This window comes from Gobio gobio (genome assembly GCF_949357685.1).
Source record: "Gobio gobio genome assembly, chromosome: 24".
NCBI classification, from domain to species: domain Eukaryota; kingdom Metazoa; phylum Chordata; class Actinopteri; order Cypriniformes; family Gobionidae; genus Gobio; species Gobio gobio.
Window position 1 is genome coordinate 39,031,084 of NC_137120.1, and position 25,000 is coordinate 39,056,083.

The window sequence follows — 25,000 nt, forward strand, 5'->3', positions numbered from 1 at the left end:
AAGATTAATAAGTACCTCTGGTGTTTTCCTCCTGGGTCTCCTGCATCCCATCTGGAAGGTTTCAGCTTTCCTTCACAGGAAGATGACGGACATCTGAGAGGCTGTTTCTCCTGCAAACACACACAACAGCCCAGAGTGATTGACACATACAAAATGGCAGAAATGCTACGGATGTGGCCATTGTTACAATGAGATTACACGTTCGTTTGCTTTGCATGGCTGGGAAAACAGAAATGAGACTTGATAAATGTCCACAGCAGGGCGAGAGACGTCCGCACGGGTCATTGTGATGTTAAAGTATGATGAATTTAACTAGTTGTACAGACTAATCATAATGCTTCTTTATTGCCGTTGTTATGCGTCTTTATATATTGCTCGAAATAAAAATAAATTCATTCATTCATTCATTCAACAGTTGTTTTTTACATGTTGCATAAAAGATCACTTCAGAGTGCCAAGTGAATAAAAACACAATTCAATGCATTATTATAATTACTAATAATATTATAATTAATTATGCTAACAATCAGAATGCTAAATTAATAACCCTAATTTTTATTTTCGTTTAAGTCAAATTGTATTAGTTTTTAATATCTCTATTCATCTTTTTTTTGTAATTCTACTGCTCCAACTTATTTAATTTTTCATCTAATATTTAGGCTATATTTTAATTCAGCTTTATTTTAATTCACAACATCTATTTTGAATAGTTTTAGTCAACAGTAACACTGATCTCAATGTTTTGGGTGTTTTTTATGATAATATGGAATTATTAATTCTGAGAGAGTCACCGCATGCATCAGAGGGTTAATAACAATTGTAATATTATTATTAAGCTCACAAAAAGTGTATTTTTTGAAAGTGAAGAACATAAATCTTGTGAAATGCAGTGATTTAAATATGAATTATTTAATTAATAGTAGTTATTATTATTACTAACAATCACAGTATATTAAATGATTGATAACAATTTAATCATTTGTATTAAGTTAATTTTAATCAGAATATGTTATAATACTAAATAACCCTGTGATGAAAAGTTTTTTATTTATGTATTTTATTTTCATTTTAGTTTAAGTTTGAGTTATTTTCTTCTTTTTATTAGTTTTGTTTAATATCCCTTTTTTTACATGTTGCACAACAGATCATTTCTGCAATGCATTATTATAATTATTAAAATATTATAAAGAATTATGCTAAAAATCATATGTTATAATAATGCTAAATTAATAACCCTGTGATGCATGCATTTTTAATTCACAAATGGAAAAAAAGTATTTTTAATATTATGTATATATATTTATATGTTCTGTTTTCATTTTTAGTTTAGGTTTCAGTCAAATTTTATTAGTTTTTAATATCTCTATTCATCTTTTTTTTGTAATTCTACTGCTCCAACTTATTGAATTTTTCAAGTTTTTCATCTAATATTATATATTATTTATTTATTTTTTTTCAGCTTTATTTTAATTCACAACATCTATTTTGAATAGTTGTAGTCAACAGTAACACTGATCTCAATGTTTTGGGGTGTTTTTTATGATAATATGGAATTAATAATTCTGAATTATTATTTCTGAGAGAGTCGCCATGCATCAGAGGGTTAATAACAATTGTAATATTATTATTAAGCTCACAAAAAGTGTATTTTTTGAAAGTGAAGAACATGTATCTTGTGACATTTTTTATTTTTTCAGTGCACAGTGATTCAAATATGAATTATTTAGTAGTTATTATTATTGATTATACTTACAATCGCAGTATATTAAATGATTGATAACAATTTAATCATTTGTATTAAGTTAATTTTAATCAGAATATGTTATAATAGTAAATAACTCAGTGATGAAAAAAGTTAGTGTTATTTATGCATTTTATTTTTATATTTTCATTTTAGTTTTAGTAATTTAATACTCCAACTTATTTTATTTTCCAAGCGTTTCATCTCATATTTAGCCTATATTTTATTTGATTTCAGCTTTTTAATAACAATAACAATTGATAACAGTTAATTAAAAATGTTATATAATTATTAAGCGCACAAAAAGTGTATTTTCTGAAAGTGAAGAACATAAATCTTGACATTTTTATTTTTTCAATGAAGTGATTTAAATATGAATTATTTAATTAATTGTTGTTATTATTATTGATTATACTAACAATCACAGTATATTAAATGATTGATAACAATCATTTTATTACATTCATTTTTAATCAGAATGTTATAATACTAAATAACCCTGTGATGAAAAAAGTTAGTGTTAGTTTTATATTATTTATGTATTTTATTTTTATATTTTCATTTTAGTTTAAGTAATTTTGTTCTTTTGTAATTTTTATTAGTTTTGTTTAATATCCCTATTTAGCTTTAATTTATTTTAGTTTTAGTAATTTAATACTCCCAACTTATTTAACCATCTCATATTTAGCCTATATTTTATTTGATTTCAGCTTTTTAATAACAATAACAATTAATAACAGTTAATTAAAAAAAATCAATTCTAATCACAAAAAGTGTATTTTCTGAAAGTGAAGAACATAAACATCTGAAATTTTTATTTTTTTCAATGCAGTGATTTAAATATGAATTATTTAATTATTAATATTAGTTATTATACTAACAATCGCAGTGTACTAAATGATTCATAACAATTTAAACATTTTTATTAAGTTCATTTTTAATCAGAATATGTTATAATACTAAATTAATAACCCCGTGATGCATTAATTCTTAAATCTCAAATGAAAAAAGTTTGTTAGTTTTATATTATTTATGTATTTTATTTTTACATTTTCATTTTAAATTAAGTTTTAATAATTTTGTTCTTTTGTAATTTTTATTAGTTTTGTTTAATATCCCTGTTAAGCTTTAATTTATTTTAGTTTTAGTAATTTAATACTCCAACTTATTTTATTTTTCAAGTGTTTCATCTCATGTTTAGCCTGTATTTTATTTGATTTCAGCTTTTTAATAACAATAACTAACACCTTAATTAAAAATGTAATATTATTAAGTGCATATTTTTGAAAGTGAAGAACATAAACGTGACATTTTTATTTTTTTCAATGCAGTGATTTAATAATAGCAGTCATTATTATTGATTATACTAACAATAGCAGTATATTAAATGATTCATAACAATGTAATCATTTTTAATCAGAATATGTTATAATACTAAATTAATAACCCTGGGATGCATAAATTCTTAAATCTCATTTGAAAAAAGTTTGTGTTAGTTTTATATTATTTATGTAATTTATTTTTACATTTTCATTTATGTATTTTATTTTTAAATTAAGTTTTAGTAATTTTGTTCTTTTTTATTAGTTTTGTTTAATATCCCTGTTAAGCTTTAATTTATTTTAGTTATTTAATACTCCAACTTATTTTATTTTTCAAGCGTTTCATCTCATATTTAGCCTGTATTTTATTTGATTTCAGCTTTTTAATAACAATAACTAACACCTTAATTAAAAATGTAATATTATTAAGTGCATATTTTTGAAAGTGAAGAACATAAACGTGACATTTACATTTTTTTCAATGCAGTGATTTAATAATAGCAGTCATTATTATTGATTATACTAACAATCAGTATATTAAATGATGCATAACAAGTGCATTTTCTCAAACTGAAGCATGTAGATCTTTGTGGTTTGACCTCTGAACTGTGAACGACCTCTGTCAAATGGGAATTGAGCTGAAACATGCACAAAATGTCCATATAGATTCCACGTCACACTCTGATCATCTGATCCCCAGAGGTCAGGACAATCGTTAAACACACACACATGCTCGCCCTGATAACACGTCACTATCCGGGAACAGGAAGTTACATGTGGTTAAAACAACAGACATCCATGCGTTAGTTTCCATTCCATATACAAAACCACAGCCACGGCACGTCATAACGTTCACATGTGGACATTAGTGTGTAATTTAAAAATAAAACGAATAGTATTTTATTCCACCCCTACATTATTCTCTGTTTCCACTCAAGGTTTATGTGCAGTTCCTGCATCCTTCATGTTAGCAGCCGTGCCCTTCACCGATTGGCTCCCACTGCGTTATTTTTGTGTTATTCTGCAGACAAAACACAACCAGAATGAGCAAAAACACCTGCACTTACACCAGCTGTAAAGCCCAGTGTGTGTGTGTGATCAACTAAAACTATATAAAGCTCAAGTAAAATACAATCAAAAATTTTCAACTTAAGTTAAAAATATTGCCTTGAAATAACTGAAATAAAATGTTTTAAGTTACAAAAATTACTAAAACTGAAATAAAAATATATTTAAGCTCAATAGAAATATAATAAACTAATAAAAAAACGACGAAATCATGTAACAAAATTACAAAAACTTAATCTAGAATTAAAATAAAAACTGAAAGTATCAAAAAGTTATTTGGAAATTTTAAACATAATGCATGAAATAAAAATACATTTTAAGCTAAATAGAAATGTAAAAACGACAAAAATCATAATTAAATCACAAACTTAATCTAGAATTTAAAATAAGAACTGAAAATATAATTTTTGGGGGGGGATTTTAAACTGAAATAAATACATTTTCAGCTAAATAGAAATATAAAAACGACAAAAATCATGTAATTAAATCACAAAAACTTAATCTAGAATTAAAATAAAAACTGAAAATATCAAAAAGTTAATTGGACATTTAAAACTGTAATACAAATACATGTAAGCTAAATAGACAAAAATCATGTAATTAAATGACAAAAACTTAATGTAGATTTTAAAGAAGAACTGAAAACATAAAGTTCATTGGAAATGTTAATAAATAGGCCTACTAAAATATCACTGGTTTAAATTTGTCCTCTTTTAAAAGTAATGATTTTTTTATGCCTTTCTATTGTTTTATTCTTTTAATTAAATTTTTTCTTTTGATTTATTTAGATTGTTTTATTCCGTTTTACGTATTTTTATAATTTATAATTTCATACAATTTGAATAATTTATAATTGTAATATTTTTAACTTTTTATGTTATTTATTTTATAACTTTTTCAAAAAATTATGTAAAATTTCAACTTAAAAAATGAAATTTAAAAATATTATAAGGCTACTAACTGACATAAAAAATTTTAAGTTACAAAAATGACTAAATAGCTAAATAGAAATATAAAAAACGAATTAAAAATACAAAAACTTAATCTAGAATTAAAGTAATAACTGAAAATGTAAAACATTTTTGGGAAACTTTAAACTGAAATAAAAATACATTTTAAGCTAAATAGAAATGTAAAAACGACAAAAATCATAATTAAATCACAAACTTAATCTAGAATTTAAAATAAGAACTGAAAATATAATTTTTGGGGGGGGGGGTTTAAACTGAAATAAATACATTTTCAGCTAAATAGAAATATAAAAACGACAAAAATCATGTAATTAAATCACAAAAACTTAATCTAGAATTAAAATAAAAACTGAAAATATCAAAAAGTTCTTTGGAAATTTTAAACATAATGCATTTAAGATAAAAAGAAATATATAAAAAATCTAAATTACAAAAGCATATAAAAATTTACAAAACTTAATCTAGAATTAAAATAAAAACTGAAAATATCAAAAAGTTAATTGGACATTTAAAACTGTAATACAAATACATGTAAGCTAAATAGACAAAAATCATGTAATTAAATGACAAAAACTTAATGTAGATTTTAAAGAAGAACTGAAAACATAAAGTTCATTGGAAATGTTAATAAATAGGCCTACTAAAATATCACTGGTTTAAATTTGTCCTCTTTTAAAAGTAATGATTTTTGTATGCCTTTCTATTGTTTTATTCTTTTAATTACATTTTTTCTTTTGCTTTATTTAGATTGTTTTATTCCGTTTTACGTATTTTTATAATTTATAATTTCATACAATTTGAATAATTTATAATTGTAATATTTTTTACTTTTTATGGTATTTTTTTTTTTTTTAAATTATGTAAAATTTCAACTTAAAAAATGAAATTTAAAAATATTATAAGGCTACTAACTGACATACAAATTTTTAAGTTACAAAAATGACTAAATAGCTAAATAGAAATATAAAAAACGAATTAAAAATACAAAAACTTAATCTAGAATTAAAGTAATAACTGAAAATGTAAAACATTTTTGGGAAATTTTAAACTGAAATAAAAATACATTTTAAGCTAAATAGAAATGTAAAAACGACAAAAATCATAATTAAATCACAAACTTAATCTAGAATTTAAAATAAGAACTGAAAATATAATTTTTTGGGGGGATTTTAAACTGAAATAAATACATTTTCAGCTAAATAGAAATATAAAAACGACAAAAATCATGTAATTAAATCACAAAAACTTAATCTAGAATTTAAATAAGAACTGAAAACATTAAGTTTCTTGGAAATGTTAATAAATACTAAAACAACACTGATTTAAATTTGTATTCTTTTAAAAGTAATGATTTTTCTTATGCCTTTCTATTGTTTTATTCTTTTTATTCCGTTTTATAATTTATCATTTTAATAATTTATAAAAAAAATTAATTATGGCCCAAGTCCTAATGCTCTGGAGTTTGATATACTCCTCCAAGTCGATTCTTCCGATCAGCACCAAACTCGGTCAGCATGAGGTCAACACACTGAGGATGATAAACTGCGAGCGGATTTTTGGTATCTCGAACGGTTTGGTCGTGGCGTTGAAACTAATGTAAGGCGAGAAAAGGGAAACCGGTATGAATACAGAGTAGAGCCCGACCGATATATCGGCGGGCCGATATTAGGCATTTTCCAAACTATCGGTATCGGCATTTATGATGGCCGATAAATGAATATTTAAAAAAAAAAAAAAAAAGGACGAAACACCGCTCAACCACATTAAGTTGGCAAGGACACATACATTGCTTGAATAATATTAGGTGCGTTTACATGGAGCACTGTAATCGGTTTAAAAGTCCAATCCGAATAAAAATACTCCATATAAACACCTCAATCGGAATAAAAATGGCCAAACCGAATGAAATTGTAATCGGTTTGAGAGAGGTGGGATAAACCTTTTCATGAACCGATCAAACGAAAAATTCCACCATGTAAACGATCTGATCCGATTACTTTGAGTGCACGTCTTTCTGTGATGTGATATACAGCGCGCGCCTCCTCAACTGAAGAGCGCGCGCCGCACTCACACCAGGCTAATGTTGACAAGAGAGGAAAGTTCATTTTTCTGAGGTATTAAACTTTTTATTTCGTAATATGTTATGAACATGATGTTGGAATAATGACACAGACATAGCCTGGCTACACCATCTTGACAGCATTTGTCTTAGGCTTCAACTGCGCCTGACAGAATAATTTATTTTTCTGAGGTGATTCTTACACTTTACGACAAATAATAAATGGCTTTTATAAAACTGTACAAGTCCTGGTGGCCGTTGAGAGCTGCTATTTCAACGGGGAACATTCAAGCTGCTCTCTGTTTCTCGTTAGTTAAGTTAGCTATTTAAAAAAAAAAATTCAACAACTGCTTCAAATTGGTTAAGTAACGTTACCCACAGTCTACTTTAATTACTTTTGTTAATATTTATACCTTTGTGATTATGGGATCTTTCCTTAATCATCTGAAATATCTATGTTTAGTACTACTAGTAATGATGCTGAGCACGTCTTGAATGCTTCATTCATATTTCACCGTATATCCTATGTTTTTATTAATAATTTGAGTGCATTTTATTGTTAATTTTGTGTTTTTCAAAATAAATGAATTTAATTCATTTTTGATTCCGCATTCATCATTCACAGATGTTGAAATAGCCATTGTATAGGACATAAATTAGGTTAAACTACTGCATGTCCGCCCACAGAAAAATAAATAAATATAAAAATTACCAACACAGAACTATTGATCCACGATACGTAACTAATTTGAGGCGGCAGACAAACTGTGTGCGCATGTCACAAAATGATTCCTACTGAAAGTCAGCACATGTAAAAACCAGAACGGTTTAGATAACGTCTCATGTAAACAGTCCACCGAATCTTTCAATCGGAATGATTTTAATCGGAATGACAAAAAAGTGCGCATGTAAACGTGGCTATTGAAAAGAACATCCCAATCAGTTCTCTTAACTCAAATAAGCATGACAACATTGGAGACTGCCAAGCCCAGTTTTGCTGTTACATGTAAGCCAAGAGTGAAACAGAATTAGCTTACCTTATTTAACTTGGTTGACTGACTGTCAGTTTAACTCGGACAAAGTGACTGAATAAGATGTATTTCTTTTATAGCGCGACAGTTTGACAGCATGAGACGCATCATCTCCCCCCTGCCCGTTATTTTGAAAAAGTATACAATATTTTGCAGTCCATTTCTAAATTATGATTTATCATAGACGCTAACCACAAAGCTAGCTAATGCCATGGCTATCAGTAAAAGACCGCTAACATTAATGCGCCTTGGAAATCACAACAAACTTATTCTGCCTAAATAAAGTAATGATTACTGTATTTATAACTAGTATATTTGTAGTTCCAGTCCCTGCATTGTAAATCGTAAGTTAGGCTTGTGAAGAGTGAACGAAAGTGCGTTGCTGACTTCGTTCAGACGCAGCATTAACATAATGGATTTACTACATCATCAGTAGTAGATTTTAGAAGGCAGGCAGCAAATGATGATTGAAAATGGTTTGTGGTAGCTTGATGGGTAGAATTAAGAGTGCATGTAAAGGGATAAGCAAGTTGACATTGTAATTATAAGGTAGCTCATATTTATACTGTAAATAGTTTATATTTTGCTATTGTTGTTATTTATCAGAAATTAACTTTTTTTCCAGTCTTGCTCAGTTATATTTATGAAGCTTACCACGTCTATTAATACTGGTAACTTTGATTTTTTTGTTCTGTTTTTGTTATTGTGTTTTCGTCCAAACAACTTTGTTTCATATCTTAAGTTTGTATTTTTATCAATTTTATTTATCAGAACTTTAATATATTTTTATGTTCTGTTGTGACAATAAAACAAACAAGTTTATTTTTAAACTGCATTATCATATTATTTGAGAGAGGCTGAGGGATCACGAATAACTACAAATAACTATTTTATTTTATTATTTTTTTTAACACATATCGGCTGATATATCGGAATACCGGATTTTTAAATCACCAAATATTTGTATCGGACAAAAGTGAGGGGGTTAGTTTTACCTACAGTCATCAAACTCGGTATATATATTGTTATTATCGAGCCGGACAACTTTCTAATTTACAGTCATTAGCTCCGACCAACAGGAAGTCAGATATTTTGGGCTGAATGTTGATTTTTTTTTTTTAAGCCAGGCTCTGAATTTTAAATTACTACTTTTTGATTCACACCAAAATGTTTCAACATGATGACGATGTATTAAAGATACTAAATTGCGAATCGATATTGGATATCTCAAACGGTGTTGCCATGGTGACCGATTAAAATAATGTCATCTCAACGATTTTAAAATGGTCTTTTTACATGAACCCGGTTTAAATGCATATCGCCCGTCTTGCACAGTTGCCCTGCACTCACAAAAATAACTTATAAACTAATTTACTTTAAAAAGCTGCGTCAAGTGGTTCCACACAACTATATTGAGTAATTTTTATAAATAACAATTTAGTTATATGAACAAATGAAAGTCAAGTAAAGCCGACAACATTTTTTTAAGTAAATACAAACCATTTGAATTTGTCACAGTTACATAATATTTATATGCACAGTTTACTTAATAATGTTACGTTTAATTTATAAAAGTGTATTATGTTAGGTGAACACATTTATCGATTTAATTTACCTTATTAAATTAAATACTTGCTCTACAAGTGTAAGTGGAAAACTATTAAATAACAACAAGCATATTATTAGAAACAAAATGCAAAAATAACTTAATTTAGGGCAGGAAGTCCATCCAATAATGATGTGTATATGAGTAAACACAGGCACTCTTCTGCATAATGGTAACCACAAAATTACAGAAACTCCTCTAAATGTCCAACATAACTAAACATTAAACACTAACATAAACAAACTATCTTTCCCTTTACAGAAAAACGTAAAATAACACTTTAATCCCTACATTCACTCTTATGCAGTCCCTTGCAAAGCATGCTGGGAACTACAGTAGAGCTGCAACTAACGATTATTTTTTCTGTCGACTAATCTAATGATTGTTTTTTCCAGATTAATCTTATTATTCTTTTTTACTGATTATTGTATTTCAAAGAGGGTAGTGAATTTGTATATTATTTTAACATGAAATCAATGAATGATGACAATATTAATTGTATTTCAGGAAGGGTAGTGTACATAGTATGCCATTTTATAATGAAATATATGAACACAAGAAGCTTTTTAAACATAATATATAATGATACTATTCATAATAAAATGTATACAGAGTAGGCCTAATTAGGAAAAGTTGTGTACTATAGTAGTTGAGTATGATTTACTTATTGATTTGTGTCAATAGTAAACGAAAATGCACTTGTATTTATCTGCAAAAGGTTCACATACAGGAGCTTTCAGCATAGTTTTAATATAGTATAACTAGTCGTCTATTTTGAAGATACATGTGCATAAACAACGACTAAAGCTGCCAGAAGTTTTTGCCCAAACTTCAAAGACACATTTAAATGATTAAAGCTAGAGGCATATCTTAACTTTAATGTTACTTTAATCATGCAAACTACCTCTATACAGCATGTTATTATGCATGTGTGTTTGGGACAGAGGGGAACCGGGTCGCATTAACAGGAGATATATGCAGCCCATAATAAATAAAAGCACGAGACGTACTGGGGTCGGAGAAGAACCCCGGAAAATGTGACCGTCTGTTGCAATACACGCGCCGCGGTTCAGCTGCGCGAGAGAACCATGGAGAGAACACTGGCAGCAGGGTTGCCAGGTTTACACAACAAAACCCACCCATTCGTTACTAAAAACTAGCCCAAAACAAGCCCAATCGCGTTTCGGGGAGGTTCTCTGGTAAACATCGCGTTCGGGGGGTTAAATATGTGTGGTTTTTTTTGCTTCAACCCGCGGACATGAGACACAGCCCGCGGCAACAGTGTAGAAGTAGCCCAATTCCGCGGGAAAAAAGCGGACTTGGCAACACTGACTGCAGTGTGAAAGCTCCCGCTCTCCACGCGCACAGCTTCTGCTCTGCCACCGCACGCAGTGTGAAACCGACGTTACAGAGCGAACAAAGCACAGTTTTATTCGGCTTCTGTTCAAAGTTCTCCCACACTTTTGAATGTCGCGGTCTGGCTTTATATGATAAATTATCATTTTCACTATGCCCGGGAGCAGAAGCTGCCATTATTCTAGATCTTCTGTTCCATTCTAGAACGTAAATAATGTGCCGCCGACGCGTCGACGCATTTCACGCACGTCGACGTATTTTCGTAGTCAACGTCATCGACGACGTCGACGCGTCGTTGCAGCCCTAAACTACAGATCCACTGCTATGTTAAGTTGACCAAACAAACACTTATTAAGTAAAGCTGACAATACTCATTTTTAGTAGAAACAACTCAAAAAACTCATGTAACTAAATTTAGTCACCTGAACAAGAATGATTTGAGTGCAACTAATAACAGTGAAAGTTCATTTTTTTGCAGCTATATTTATAATTTTTTTCTTACTAAATTATTGATTATTAAAATGATTGTCCAAATCTACATTCTAAACTAAATATAAAGTGCTTTTTCTTTGTACGCTTTTGAGAACAAAAAAACTGTTTTTAATTTAGTTTTTAGTTTGTCTTAAATACTTGAGTCTTCAAAGGTCAGTCAATGATGATCCATATGGAAATGTCTTTTCTTTTCTTTTCCAGGCACGGGGGAAAAGAAACATCAGTCGAAGAAAGAAAAAATGAAGGCGCGGAGGGAAAGATGGCTCAACAGTGAGTGGTTTTCTTCACCTTCTCTTTTTAGGACCTTTTCCCGCAAATATCATCAAAAGTCCGGAGAACCCAATCCCGAAGCGCTCATATGAGGATATTTCTTTCACGGTGAACTGATCTGCGATTCTCTCAACCTCAGAGATGGATATGGCAGGATCATTAACACCACACCCTGATTCTGACGCCTGTAATCGCTCCGGCCGATCAATGCGTCGCGTAACACAAGCTCCAGCCGAGGTGATTATAATTAGGATCTAATGGGGCTCGAGGCTCCAGCCGAAACCCAAGCCTCAGACTGCATGTCGGATTTTCAGGAAATTAAAAGGGGGGGTTAAGATGCTGATGGATTCATAAAGCTCAAAGACCTTCAAGGTTTTAACAAATGGTGTACAGTGACATTTACTGTATATACAGGGATGTAGATCTTAACAGAACGCCCTCAAAATGGCCTCTTGTCAGACGGAGAATTTGAAAAAAGACGTGCTTCTGTCACTTCTCCGTCTGGTTTTTCGTCCCTACATGTACTGTTGTTTTTGGACTGAAGCACCTGGTGTGTCCTGCGTTCTGTCTGAGGTTTGCTTTGGTTTTAGATGGTCTGCTGATGGTAGTATTTTCATACTGGATAATATCGGCCTTCCAGAATGAACTTTAAACCAACGTTGTGACATTATTGCGATGTGTGCGTGTTCACTGTTAAAAACAGTGCTTTTTATTCTTTACCGTAATTAAATTAAATTAACCATAGTTATTTTGACTTTTTATGTATACATTTTTTTTAAATATATGCTTTTTTTTTTCTTTTTTTTTATTTCATATTTTTAACTTATGTTGTTTTATTACTTTTTTTTTTTTTTAAATGATGAAAATTTAAAAATATTTCCTTGTCTATTAACTGAAATGTAAAATGTATTAAGTTACAAACATTACTAAAACCGAAATAAAAAATATATTTAGGCTAAATAGAAATTAAAAAAAAAACTAAATAAAAAAGACAAAATCATGTAACAAAATTACACAAACTTAATCTAGGATTAAAATAGAAACTGAAAATATCAAAAAGTTCATTGGAAATTTTAAACATAAAAATACATTTAAGCTAAAAAGAATAAAAATTACAAAGCATATAAATATTTACAAAAACTTAAAATTAGAATAAATTGGAAATTAAACTGTAATAAAAATAAATTTAAGCTAAATAGACAAAAATCTAGAATAAAGAATAAAGTTTATTGGAAATGTTAATAAATACTAAAATATCACTGGTTTAAATTTGTCCTCTTTTAAAAGTAATGCTTTTTTTATGCCTTTCTATTGTTTTATTGTTTTTATTATAATTTTTCTTTTGCCTTTCTATTTTGCTTTATTTAGATCGTTTTATGCATTTTTATAATTTATCATTGCATTCAATTTTAATAATTTTATCATTTTAATATTTTTTACTTTTTATGTTGTTTATTTTATAACTTTTTCAAAAAACTGTACACTTTTTATTGTATGCTTTTATATTTGTATATATAATTTTTTTTTATTAAATACTTTTTTGTTTACGATTTTATACTTTTTTACTTATTTTTACTCATTTTTTTTTTTTTGTATTTGATTTGATACCTTTTTTCATTTGGTTTTTTAATTCCTCTTTCTGTAATTATTGTTTATAATATGAATTTTATATTAATTGTTTATGCTTTTTATTTTATGCCATTTGATATTTTATTGATTTAATTTCATATGCCTTTTTGAATATATATATATATAATTTTTTTTTTTTTTAATTACTTGTCATTTTATTTGATTAATTTATTTTTGCTTGTTTATTTTTTGTATTATTTTTAAGCTGTTAGCCAGAGGAGAAGGTGAGGCCATTGAAGCTTGTGTTCCTCTCATCAGCCCAGAGAGCGAGTCTGGTCTGACTGGAGTGTGTGTGTGTGTGTGTGTGTGTGTGTGTGTGTGTGTGTGTGTAGAGATCAGCGGGATCACACTGGCCCGTGAGCAGCAGGAGGCTGAAGAGCGGAGGAAGGCCACACCTGTAGTGGGAGACATGAGGCCGCTGGCCGACGCCCTTCCTGAACTCTCTCAGCTCCTCCCATCTCTCCAAACCTCCGCCAGAGCGCAGCGCAGAAATAAAGCGTAACACTTTACTCATTTCTACACACAGACATGATGATGTGTGTGTGCTGGCATATCCTCTGAGATCAGTTGTGCATAATGTGTGTGTGTGTTGGCATGACTGATGTTCTCTAAACAACACATCGTACCAACAGATTTCATTCAACACCTGTTTCTCTCGCTATGGGATTCAAACCAATTCTGCAAGCCAATCTACATCTCTCTCTCTCTCTCTCTCTCTCTCTCTCTCTCTCTCTCTCTCTCTCTCTCTCTCTATCTCTCTCTTTCTCTCTCTCTCTCTCTCTTTCTCTCTCTCTCTCTCTCTCTCTCTCTCTCTCTCTCTCTCTTTCTCTCTCTCTCTCTTTCTCTCTTTCTCTCTCTCTCTCTCTCTCCCCCTTGATTTACTCAATATTTATAGTGTTATTAAAGTGCCCTCTTATGCTAGTATTAAGGCTGCTAATGTAGTTTTGGAGTCTCCAACAACAGCTTTACAAGCATCAAAGGTCAAAAAACACTTGCATTTTCTCATAATACTCTTCATCAGCTCTTTCCTCACAGGGTCTGAAACGCTTCGTTTGAAGATTCAGTCTCTTTAAGCCCCGCCTCCACAAGTGTTCTCTGCTCTGATTGGTCAGATGTCCCAGTCTGTTGTGATTGGTCTACTCTGCTCTGATTGGTCAGATGACTCAATCTGTTGTGATTGGTCTACTCTGCTCTGATTGGTCAGATGACTCAGTCTGTTGTGATTGGTCTACTCTGCTCTGATTGGTCAGATGACTCAATCTGTTGTGATTGGTCTACTCTGCTCTGATTGGTCAGATGACTCAGTCTGTTGTGATTGGTCTACTCTGCTCTGATTGGTCAGATGGCCCAGTCTGTTGTGATTGGTCTACTTTCCTCTGATTGGTCAGATGACCCAGTCTGTTGTGATTGGTCTACTCTGCTCTGATTGGTCAGATGACCCAGTCTGTTGTGATTGGTCTACTCTGCTCTGATTGGTCAGATGGCCCAGTCTGTTGTGATTGGTCTACTTTCCTCTGATTGGTCAGATGACTCAGTCTGTTGTGATTGGTCTACTCTGCTCTGATTGGTCAGATGGCCCAGTCTGTTGTGATTGGTCTACTCTGCTCTGATTGGTCAGATGACCCAGTCTGTTGTGATTGGTCTACTCTGCTCTGATTGGTCAGATGACTCAGTCTGTTGTGATTGGTCTACTCTGCTCTGATTGGTCAGATGACCCAGTCTGTTGTGATTGGTCTACTCTGCTCTGATTGGTCAGATGACCCAGTCTGTTGTGATTGGTCTACTCTGCTCTGATTGGTCAGATGACTCAGTCTGTTGTGATTGGTCTACTCTGCTCTGATTGGTCAGATGACTCAGTCTGTTGTGATTGGTCTTCTCTGCTCTGATTGGTCAGATGACTCAGTCTGTTGTGATTGGTCTTCTCTGCTCTGATTGGTCAGATGGCCCAGTCTGTTGTGATTGGTCTTCTCTGCTCTGATTGGTCAGATGGCCCAGTCTGTTGTGATTGGTCTTCTCTGCTCTGATTGGTCAGATGACTCAGTCTGTTGTGATTGGCCTACTAAATATTGTTGGTTTACCTTAAAAAAGTAAGTAACATGGTTGCCTTAAAATTTTGAGTTCATTGAAATACATTTTTTTTAGTTAATACAATGAAGGAAATTGGTTTATTAAATAAAACTCAATTTTATTGTTTCTAAACCACATTTTTTTTTGTGAAAAATCATGAAAATAGCACAATTTGGCATGTTTCATTGCATTATTACAATTTAAAACACAATTTGCTTACACAATCTTTTAATAATATTTGAATAAAGGGTGATGTCTTAACTGTTGTATTACCTCACATTTTTTAATTTCAATTAACTTAATTTTAAGGCAACCAGGTAACTTACTTTTTTAATATTTTTTTTACAGTGTACTCTGCTCTGATTGGTCAGATGGCCAAGTCTGTTATGATTTTTTTTTTTTCAATAACATTTAAAGTAAACCTTAACACTTAAAACATTTCAGGCTTTGATATATTTTTTGGCAATCTCCTATAAGAAGATTATAGTAAAGAAGTATATTTCTATCACCCCCACAGGCTCTAAATGTGTTTAAGAAATGCAGTCTGGCTGGTTTTGTAGATTAATCAGGCGTTTGGTGCTTTTTTCACAACTGTGTAATTGATCCGAAACACATTTGTCTGCGTTTGTGCTGTTTTATCTGCTAGTCATTTGATGTGTGTTGTGAAGTCTTGCACGAGTAACTCAAATAAATAACACTTGTGTGAGGAAAGCCTGAGCTCTGGACAACTTCAAAACGCATCTTCAAACATGCCTCAAGTCTCTATATATAAAACATTTGAGCAGACAGGCTCTTTTTCTGACGTATTCTTTGTTAGTAATTGAATGATGCTAAATATAATTGGTTCTGCGTGTAACACAAATGTTTGCTTTTGTTTTCTCGTCTCAGTTTGGTTAAGAAGAAACCAGAACCCACAGACTTCAGCAAGATGAAACCAGCCCAGAAACGAAAACTACTGTAAGATAATGGATTAATTTCACATTAGTATTTTATTTAATCCATCATATAGCACCAGAATCATTAAGAAAAACTAGTGGTTAATGGTAAAGTATCACAAAACCTGTCAAGAACAAGTCCAGGTCACATTTTACCGCCCCCCATTTTCTTTATTTTAATTATTGTCATGACAATTAAGCACATTACGTTAATGAAAAAACTATAAATTATTACTAACATTTTTTATATATTATATAAATAATATTTTTTGTTTAAATACAAAATATGTCATACTATTACTATTATTGTAAACTATTTGTTTTAATTGTAAAAGTATTGTACGTTTTAATATTATAAATCATTTAAATAAAACATAAATAAATTGTTTAAATGTGGTTAACGGGATAATCATACAAAACATGTCAAGAACATGCCCAGGGCACATTTTACAAACCAAGAAAGAAAGAAGGAAAGAAAGAAAGAGGAATGAAATTACATATTTTGCAGCCTACAGTCCAGTGTTAATTTTGTTGACGAATAATTTTCGTCAAAGACCTTATTTCACTGACGAAAATGAGACTGTAACTAAAATAAAAACCAGCTTTGGATGACAAAAACTATGAGGAAAATCTACTGTCATTTTCGTCAACGAATAAAAAAGAGATGGAAATGTTAGCGAGGGTTGATTAGGGAAGAGAATAGAGATCCTGTCAGAACTGATGTCCTGAGTAACGGATGCACACATTTGAATTCTAACGGCGGGAAAACACGGAGCTGTTGAGCTTCTAATCTACAGGCTCACGCGACAGCGCTTCAGAGCCGCTCAATCAATCAATAACACACATTTATGACAGGTCATGTTTATGAACTAATGCTGAGGAATAATGACAATGTTTACTTTACCATGTTTATATAATAATATGTTTTAGACGGTTGTAACGAGGCATATTTTATCTCTCTCACCTGAACTTCAATGAGCAGCTGCAACAGGAATAGAGGCGCTGGCATTTCAAAATAAGAGTCCCGGTGTATTAAGAGCTGGTTTATAATTAAAAGTCACGCATTATATATACGTTTTTGGTTACACAAACTGTATTTAATTTAATTCGCATTTAATTAATAGTAAGGAGGAAAGACTTAGAACACTATGACACATATTATTCAATAAAGTATCAGGGTTATAATAGTTAACTAAAACCATTAATATTCAGTACTTGAAATTTAAATAAATGTTAGCTGAAATATAAATAAATAAACTTATTTAAATATTTAGCTTTTCTGATATACTAACTAAAACAGAAATACAACATTATCAAAACTATATAGATGTTTAAAAAAAAAACAGAAGAAGTGAATTGAGCTCTCTTTCGTGTATTTTTGCGCTTGAACATTCAAAAACACAATTATGATGAATGCATTACAATTTAACTAAACTCACTAGATTTTAACTGACTAAATATACTGTAGATTTAAAATCTTATGATAATTAGTCGACTAAAACTAAAAACAATTCAGGTGACTAAAATATGACCAAAACCAAATCAAAATTAACAATGCTACAGCCTATTTTAGGGATATTATGACTTTATTTTTTAATTATCATAATTATTTTGTGCATTATTGTCATGACAATTAAGCAAATTACCTTAATGAAAACAATAAATTATAAAAAATTATATATAAATGTATATATATATAAATATATATATATATATATATATATATATATATATATATATATATATATATATATATATATATATATATATATATATATATATATATATATATATATATATATATATATATATATACATACACATATATATATATATATATATATGTATATATATATATATATATATATATATATATATACATATATATACATATATACATATATACATATATATACATATATACATACATATATATATATATATTGAAAATGAAATTTAAAAAATAGACATTATAAATAATTGTTTTAATTGTATAAAATGTATTATTGTATTATATATTGTTTATTTTCAATTGATATTAAATATCATGTAAGTATTTAAATACAATAATGCACATATAATTGCGATGAAAGTAATGTTACTGAATGTCTCGGGTTATACAAATATATCTAATTTTCTTTATACTAAATATATATTTTGTCACATAATGTTTTTATTGTGTACAGATTATTTTAACGGTCAATTTTTTTAAATTCCAGCGAGACAGAAGCATCTTTCTTCAACGAAGCCATGAAAAACCCCGCCTTCAAGACCAACCCTTTGGCTGCGATTGGCGATCATCTGCGAAAACGACTCCGACAGGAAGACGAACAGAGCTAATCGCAACTCTACAGCGCCGCCCTGTTGTTAGACTACACAAACTGCATCTTATTATGGTACACCGAAACCAACTGATACAGTCGAATCGGTTTGTACTTCATAATAAATCTTCATCATTTGCATTATCTGGCACTGCGTCGCATAAACACTGTGGAGTAAACGGTGTATCGCTAGTTTCTCTGTGTAAAATGAATTGTGTTAGCGATCATGTTTAATGAGTGTATTCTTTTGGCTAGATAATAATAAATCCAGTGGAAAATGATTCCTCATATTTCTTTCTTGGGGTGTTTCCTTAGACAAGCGTGACTGATCTTATGAAAGTGACTCTGTTAATGAAGTCCTCATTAACGCGAGGTCTGATGTATTAAATGTATTTCCATGACAACACATTGTGAAAAGAAGGAAAGGGCGGCAGAGATAAAGGAGAAGTGGGAGCTCATCCCTGACTTCTGATGATGGCTTCATGGCTCTGGGATGTCCGACATCGAGGAGGAACTCTCGTCAAATGATCGTAAAACATAAAGCGGCGATATTATCATCAACAGCGATGTTTGATGTTTGCGATGGATTGTTGGTGGAGTTCGGGATCTCCATCCGGAGAGAATCCGATGGGAATGTGGGTGGAGATGTTCTGAATCCATTTATTGTAGGTAAGATGTTAGCATGCGTTCAATTTCAGGAAAAGCAACATTTCCACCTCAATATATTCTCACCAATAATTATACATTTCAGAAATGATTATTGTTTATATATTTGACCCCTGGAGTACAGATTTTCCCTCAATCATAGCACATGTTCATCACGGTAAGTCTTTTCAATTGTTTGTAACTGAATAAAATCTAAATAGTTATATTAATATACGTGATGTGACTAAATCTTATTTTATCCTCATGTTATGACTTCTGATTTTATATGTATTTTTATCCATCCATCCATCCAGCCATTGTGCTCTCCATCCATCCATCTACCTATCCATCCGTCTGTCCATCCATCCATCCATCTACCTATCCATCCGTCTGTCCATCCATCCATCCATCTACCTATCCATCTGTCTGTCCATACATCCATCCATTGTTCCCTCCGTCCATCCGTCTGTCCATCCATCCATTGTTCTCTCCATCCATCCATTGTGCTCTCCATCCATCCGTCTGTCCATCCATCCATTGTTCTCTCCAACCATCCATCCATCCATCTATCTATCCATTCATCTGTCCATCCATCCATTGTGCTCTCCATCCATCCATCTACCTATCCATCCGTCTCTCCATCCATGCATTGTTCCCTCCATCCATCCGTCTGTCCATCCATCCATTGTTCTCTCCAACCATCCATCCATCCATCTATCTATCCATTCATCTGTCCATCCATCCATTGTTCTCTCCATCCATCCATTGTTCTGTCCATCCATCCATTGTTCAGTCCATCCATCCATTGTTCAATCCATCTATCCATCCATCCATTCCTCCATTGTCCTCTCCATCCATCTATCCATCCATCCATTCCTCCATTGTTCAATCCATCCATCTATCCATCCATCTATCCATCCATCCATTCCTCCATTGTTCTCTCCATCCATCCATTGTGTTCTCCATCCATCCATCTACCTATCCATCCATCTGTCCATCCATCCATCTATCTATCCATCCGTCTGTCCATCCATCCATTGTGCTCTCCATCCATCCATCTACCTATCCATCCGTCTGTCCATCCATCCATTGTTCCCTCTGTCCATCCGTCTGTCCATCCATCCATCTATCCATCCGTCTGTCCATCCATCCATTGTGCTCTCCATCCATCCATCCATCCATCCATCCATCCATCTATCTATCCATCCGTCTGTCCATCCATCCATTGTGCTCTCCATCCATCCATCTACCTATCCATCCGTCTGTCCATCCATCCATCCATCCATCCATTGTTCCCTCTGTCCATCCGTCTGTCCATCCATCCATCCATCCATCTATCCATCCGTCTGTCCATCCATCCATTGTGCTCTCCATCCATCCATCCATCCATCCATCCATCCATCTACCTATCCATCCGTCTGTCCATCCATCCATTGTGCTCTCCATCCATCCATCTACCTATCCATCCGTCTGTCCATCCATCCATCCATCTATCTATCCATCCGTCTGTCCATCCATCCATTGTGCTCTCCATCCATCCATCTACCTATCCATCCGTCTGTCCATCCATCCATCCATCCATTGTTCCCTCTGTCCATCCGTCTGTCCATCCATCCATCCATCTATCCATCCGTCTGTCCATCCATCCATTGTGCTCTCCATCCATCCATCCATCCATCCATCTACCTATCCATCCGTCTGTCCATCCATCCATTGTGCTCTCCATCCATCCATCTACCTATCCATCCGTCTGTCCATCCATCCATTGTGCTCTCCATCCATCCATCTACCTATCCATCCGTCTGTCCATCCATCCATCCATCTATCTATCCATCCGTCTGTCCATCCATCCATTGTTCTCTCCATCCATCCATCTACCTATCCATCCGTCTGTCCATCCATCCATCCATCTATCTATCCATCCGTCTGTCCATCCATCCATTGTGCTCTCCATCCATCCATCCATCTACCTATCCATCCGTCTGTCCATCCATCCATCCATTTTTCCATCTGTCTGTCCATCCATCCATTGTTCCCTCCGTCCATCCGTCTGTCCATCCATCCATCTACCTATCCATCTGTCTGTCCATCCATCCATCCATCCATTGTTCCCTCCATCCATCCGTCTGTCCATCCATCCATTGTTCTCTCCATCCATCCATTGTGCTCTCCATCCATCCATTGTGCTCTCCATCCATCCATCTATCCATCCGTCTGTCCATCCATCCATCTACCTATCCATCCGTCTCTCCATCCATCCATTGTTCCCTCCATCCATTCGTCTGTCCATCCATCCATTGTTCTCTCCATCCATCCATCTATCTATCCATTCGTCTGTCCATCCATCCATTGTTCTGTCCATCCATCCATTGTTCAGTCCATCCATCCATCCATTCATTCATCCATTGTTCTCTCCATCCATCCATTGTTCTGTCCATCCATCCATTGTTCAATCCATCCATCCATCTATCCATCCATCCATCCATTCCTCCATTGTTCTCTCCATCCATCCATTGTTCTCTCCATCCATCCATTGTTCTGTCCATCCATCCATTGTGCTCTCCATCCATCCATCCACCCATCCATTCCTCCATTGTTCTCTCCATCCATCTATTGTGCTCTCCATCCATCATCCATTCGTCTGTCCATCCATCCATCTATCTATCCATCCATTATGTCCATCCATCCTTTCATCCATTGTTCTCTCCATCCATCCATCCATTGTGCTCTCCATCTATCAATCCATTGTTCATCCATCCATTGTGCTCTCCATCCATCCATCCATCCATCTATCTATCTATCCATTCGTCTGTCCGTCCATCCATTATTCTCTCCATCCATCCATTCTTCTGTCCATCCATCCATTGTTCTGTCCATCCATCCATCCATTCATCCATTGTTCTCTTCATCCATCCATTGTTCAGTCCATCCATCCATTGTTCAATCCATCCATCCATCTATCCATCCATCCATTCCTCCATTGTTCTCTCCATCCATCCATTGTTCTGTCCATCCATCCATCGTGCTCTCCATCCATCCATCTATCCATCCATCCATTCCTCCATTGTTCTCTCCATCCATCTATTGTGCTCTCCATCCATCATCCATTCGTCTGTCCATCCATTCATCCATTGTTCTCTCCATCCATCTATCTATCCATCCATCCATCAATCCATTGTTCTGTCCATCCATCCATCCTTTGTGCTCTCCATCCATTGTTCTGTCCATCCATCCATTGTTCTGTCCATCCATCCATTCCTCCATTGTTCTCTCATCCATCCATTGTGCTCTCCATCCATCATCCATCTATCCATCCGTCTGTCCATCCATCCATCGTTCTGTCCATCCATCCATTCCTCCATTGTTCTCTCATCCATCCATTGTGCTCTCCATCCATCATCCATCTATCCATCCGTCTGTCCATCCATCCATTGTGCTCTTCATCCATCTATCTATCCATCCATCCATCCATTGTTCTGTCCATCCATCCATTCCTCCATTGTTTTCTCATCCATCCATTGTGCTCTCCATCCATCATCCATCTATCCATCCGTCTGTCCATCCATCCATCCATTGTGCTCTCCATCCATCCATCTATCCATCCGTTTGTCCATTGTTCTGTCCATCCATCCTTCCATCCATTGTGCTCTCAATCTATCCATCCGACTGTCATCCATCCATTGTGCTCTCCACCCATCCATCTATCCATCCGTTTGTCCATTGTTCTGTCCATCCATCCTTCCATCCATTGTTCTCTCAATCTATCCATCCGACTGTCATCCATCCATTGTTCTCTCAATCTATCCATCCGACTGTCATCCATCCATTGTTCTCTCAATCTATCCATCCGACTGTCATCCATCCATTGTTCTCTCAATCTATCCATCCGACTGTCATCCATCCATTGTTCTCTCAGTCTATCCATCCGACTGTCATCCATCCATTGTTCTCTCAATCTATCCATCCGACTGTCATCCATCCATTGTTCTCTCAATCTATCCATCCGACTGTCATCCATCCATTGTTCTCTCAGTCTATCCATCCGACTGTCATCCATCCATTGTTCTCTCAGTCTATCCATCCGACTGTCATCCATCCATTGTTCTCTCAGTCTATCCATCCGACTGTCATCCATCCATTGTTCTCTCAATCTATCCATCCGACTGTCATCCATCCATTGTTCTCTCAATCTATCCATCCGACTGTCATCCATCCATTGTTCTCTCAGTCTATCCATCCGACTGTCATCCATCCATTGTTCTCTCAGTCTATCCATCCGACTGTCATCCATCCATTGTGCTCTCAATCTATCCATCCGACTGTCATCCATCCATTGTTCTCTCAATCTATCCATCCGACTGTCATCCATCCATTGTGCTCTCAATCTATCCATCCGACTGTCATCCATCCATTGTGCTCTCAATCTATCCATCCGACTGTCATCCATCCATTGTTCTCTCAATCTATCCATCCGACTGTCATCCATCCATTGTTCTCTCAATCTATCCATCCGACTGTCATCCATCCATTGTTCTCTCAATCTATCCATCCGACTGTCATCCATCCATTGTTCTGTCCATACATCCATCCATTGTTCTGTCCATCCATCCATCCATTGATCTGTCCATCCATTGTTCTATCCATCCATCTGTCCAGATCATCTTTAACCACACATATATCCACCCATTGTCTTGTTGTTTTAACCTCTCATTTGTCTGTGGTTTGTATTGGAGTATTGGAGTATTGGGCAAATGCTTTATTACAGTAATGATGAGCATTTTGGTCTAAAAAAAAAAAAAAAGCTTCATTTTCATTATAGTTTAGTTGTGAAATCAACACATGTTCCAGGATTGCACACTTCTCATTCATCCATCAAATGATATCTGCTAGATGACGGTTAGACTAATGGTGTGTGTGGAGAGATAGTTGGTGTTAAACGAGTGCAGCGTTTCTGAAATAAGCGACTGATGTTATATAAAGCAGTGTGTGTCAGTCTGGAGGCGGCGCCGCTCTCCTCCTCCTCCTCCTCCTCCTCCTCTCCTCTTCATCCTTCAGGAGGTCGGACGCTTAACCGAGAGTGACACCATCCCATAATTCCCACTCATATGAGTCACACACACACACACACACACACACACACACACACACACACACACACACACACACACACACACACGGGTCAGGAGAAACAGCGAGTGTTCGTCCTGATCTCACGTGTCTTTAGTTTCAAAATGTGCATTATTCGTGTGTAAATAAGTATTTACATAATGATATGCATTTTTAAGTAATATAGCCATAAATACAAATATTTCGTTTTAAGGAAATTGGACAATATATTCTTTTGCATTATAATAAAGCATTCGTTGCGAAAGAGAAGTTAAGTTATGCGTGAAGTCATTAAAGAAATTTCGCAGGCATAAATAAACAAATAAACAACTTTAACATTGTAGTCCTATACATAAATATTTTATATTTAGATAAATGTTG

General features: G+C 33.5%; 1 protein-coding gene and 1 long non-coding RNA gene across 2 annotated transcripts in view; one reads left to right on the forward strand and one right to left on the reverse strand.

Moving 5' to 3' along the window:
- slx9 (SLX9 ribosome biogenesis factor) overlaps positions 1-19,157 on the forward strand; it is a 37,089-nt gene extending 17,932 nt beyond the window's left edge. Inside the window, exons 3-6 of the mRNA XM_079807571.1 lie at positions 11,848-11,916; positions 13,878-14,043; positions 16,501-16,569; positions 18,767-19,157. Of these exons, the coding sequence (XP_079663697.1) occupies positions 11,848-11,916; positions 13,878-14,043; positions 16,501-16,569; positions 18,767-18,887 (425 nt within the window). The 3' untranslated portion in view covers positions 18,888-19,157. The remainder of the gene's footprint in view (positions 1-11,847; positions 11,917-13,877; positions 14,044-16,500; positions 16,570-18,766) is intronic.
- LOC307120503 overlaps positions 1-25,000 on the reverse strand; it is a 35,391-nt gene that overhangs the window by 1,617 nt on the left and 8,774 nt on the right. The window contains exons 2-3 of the long non-coding RNA XR_013815804.1: positions 3,979-4,084; positions 16-110 (exon numbers count right to left, since the gene is read on the reverse strand). This is a non-coding gene — a long non-coding RNA (uncharacterized lncRNA). The remainder of the gene's footprint in view (positions 1-15; positions 111-3,978; positions 4,085-25,000) is intronic.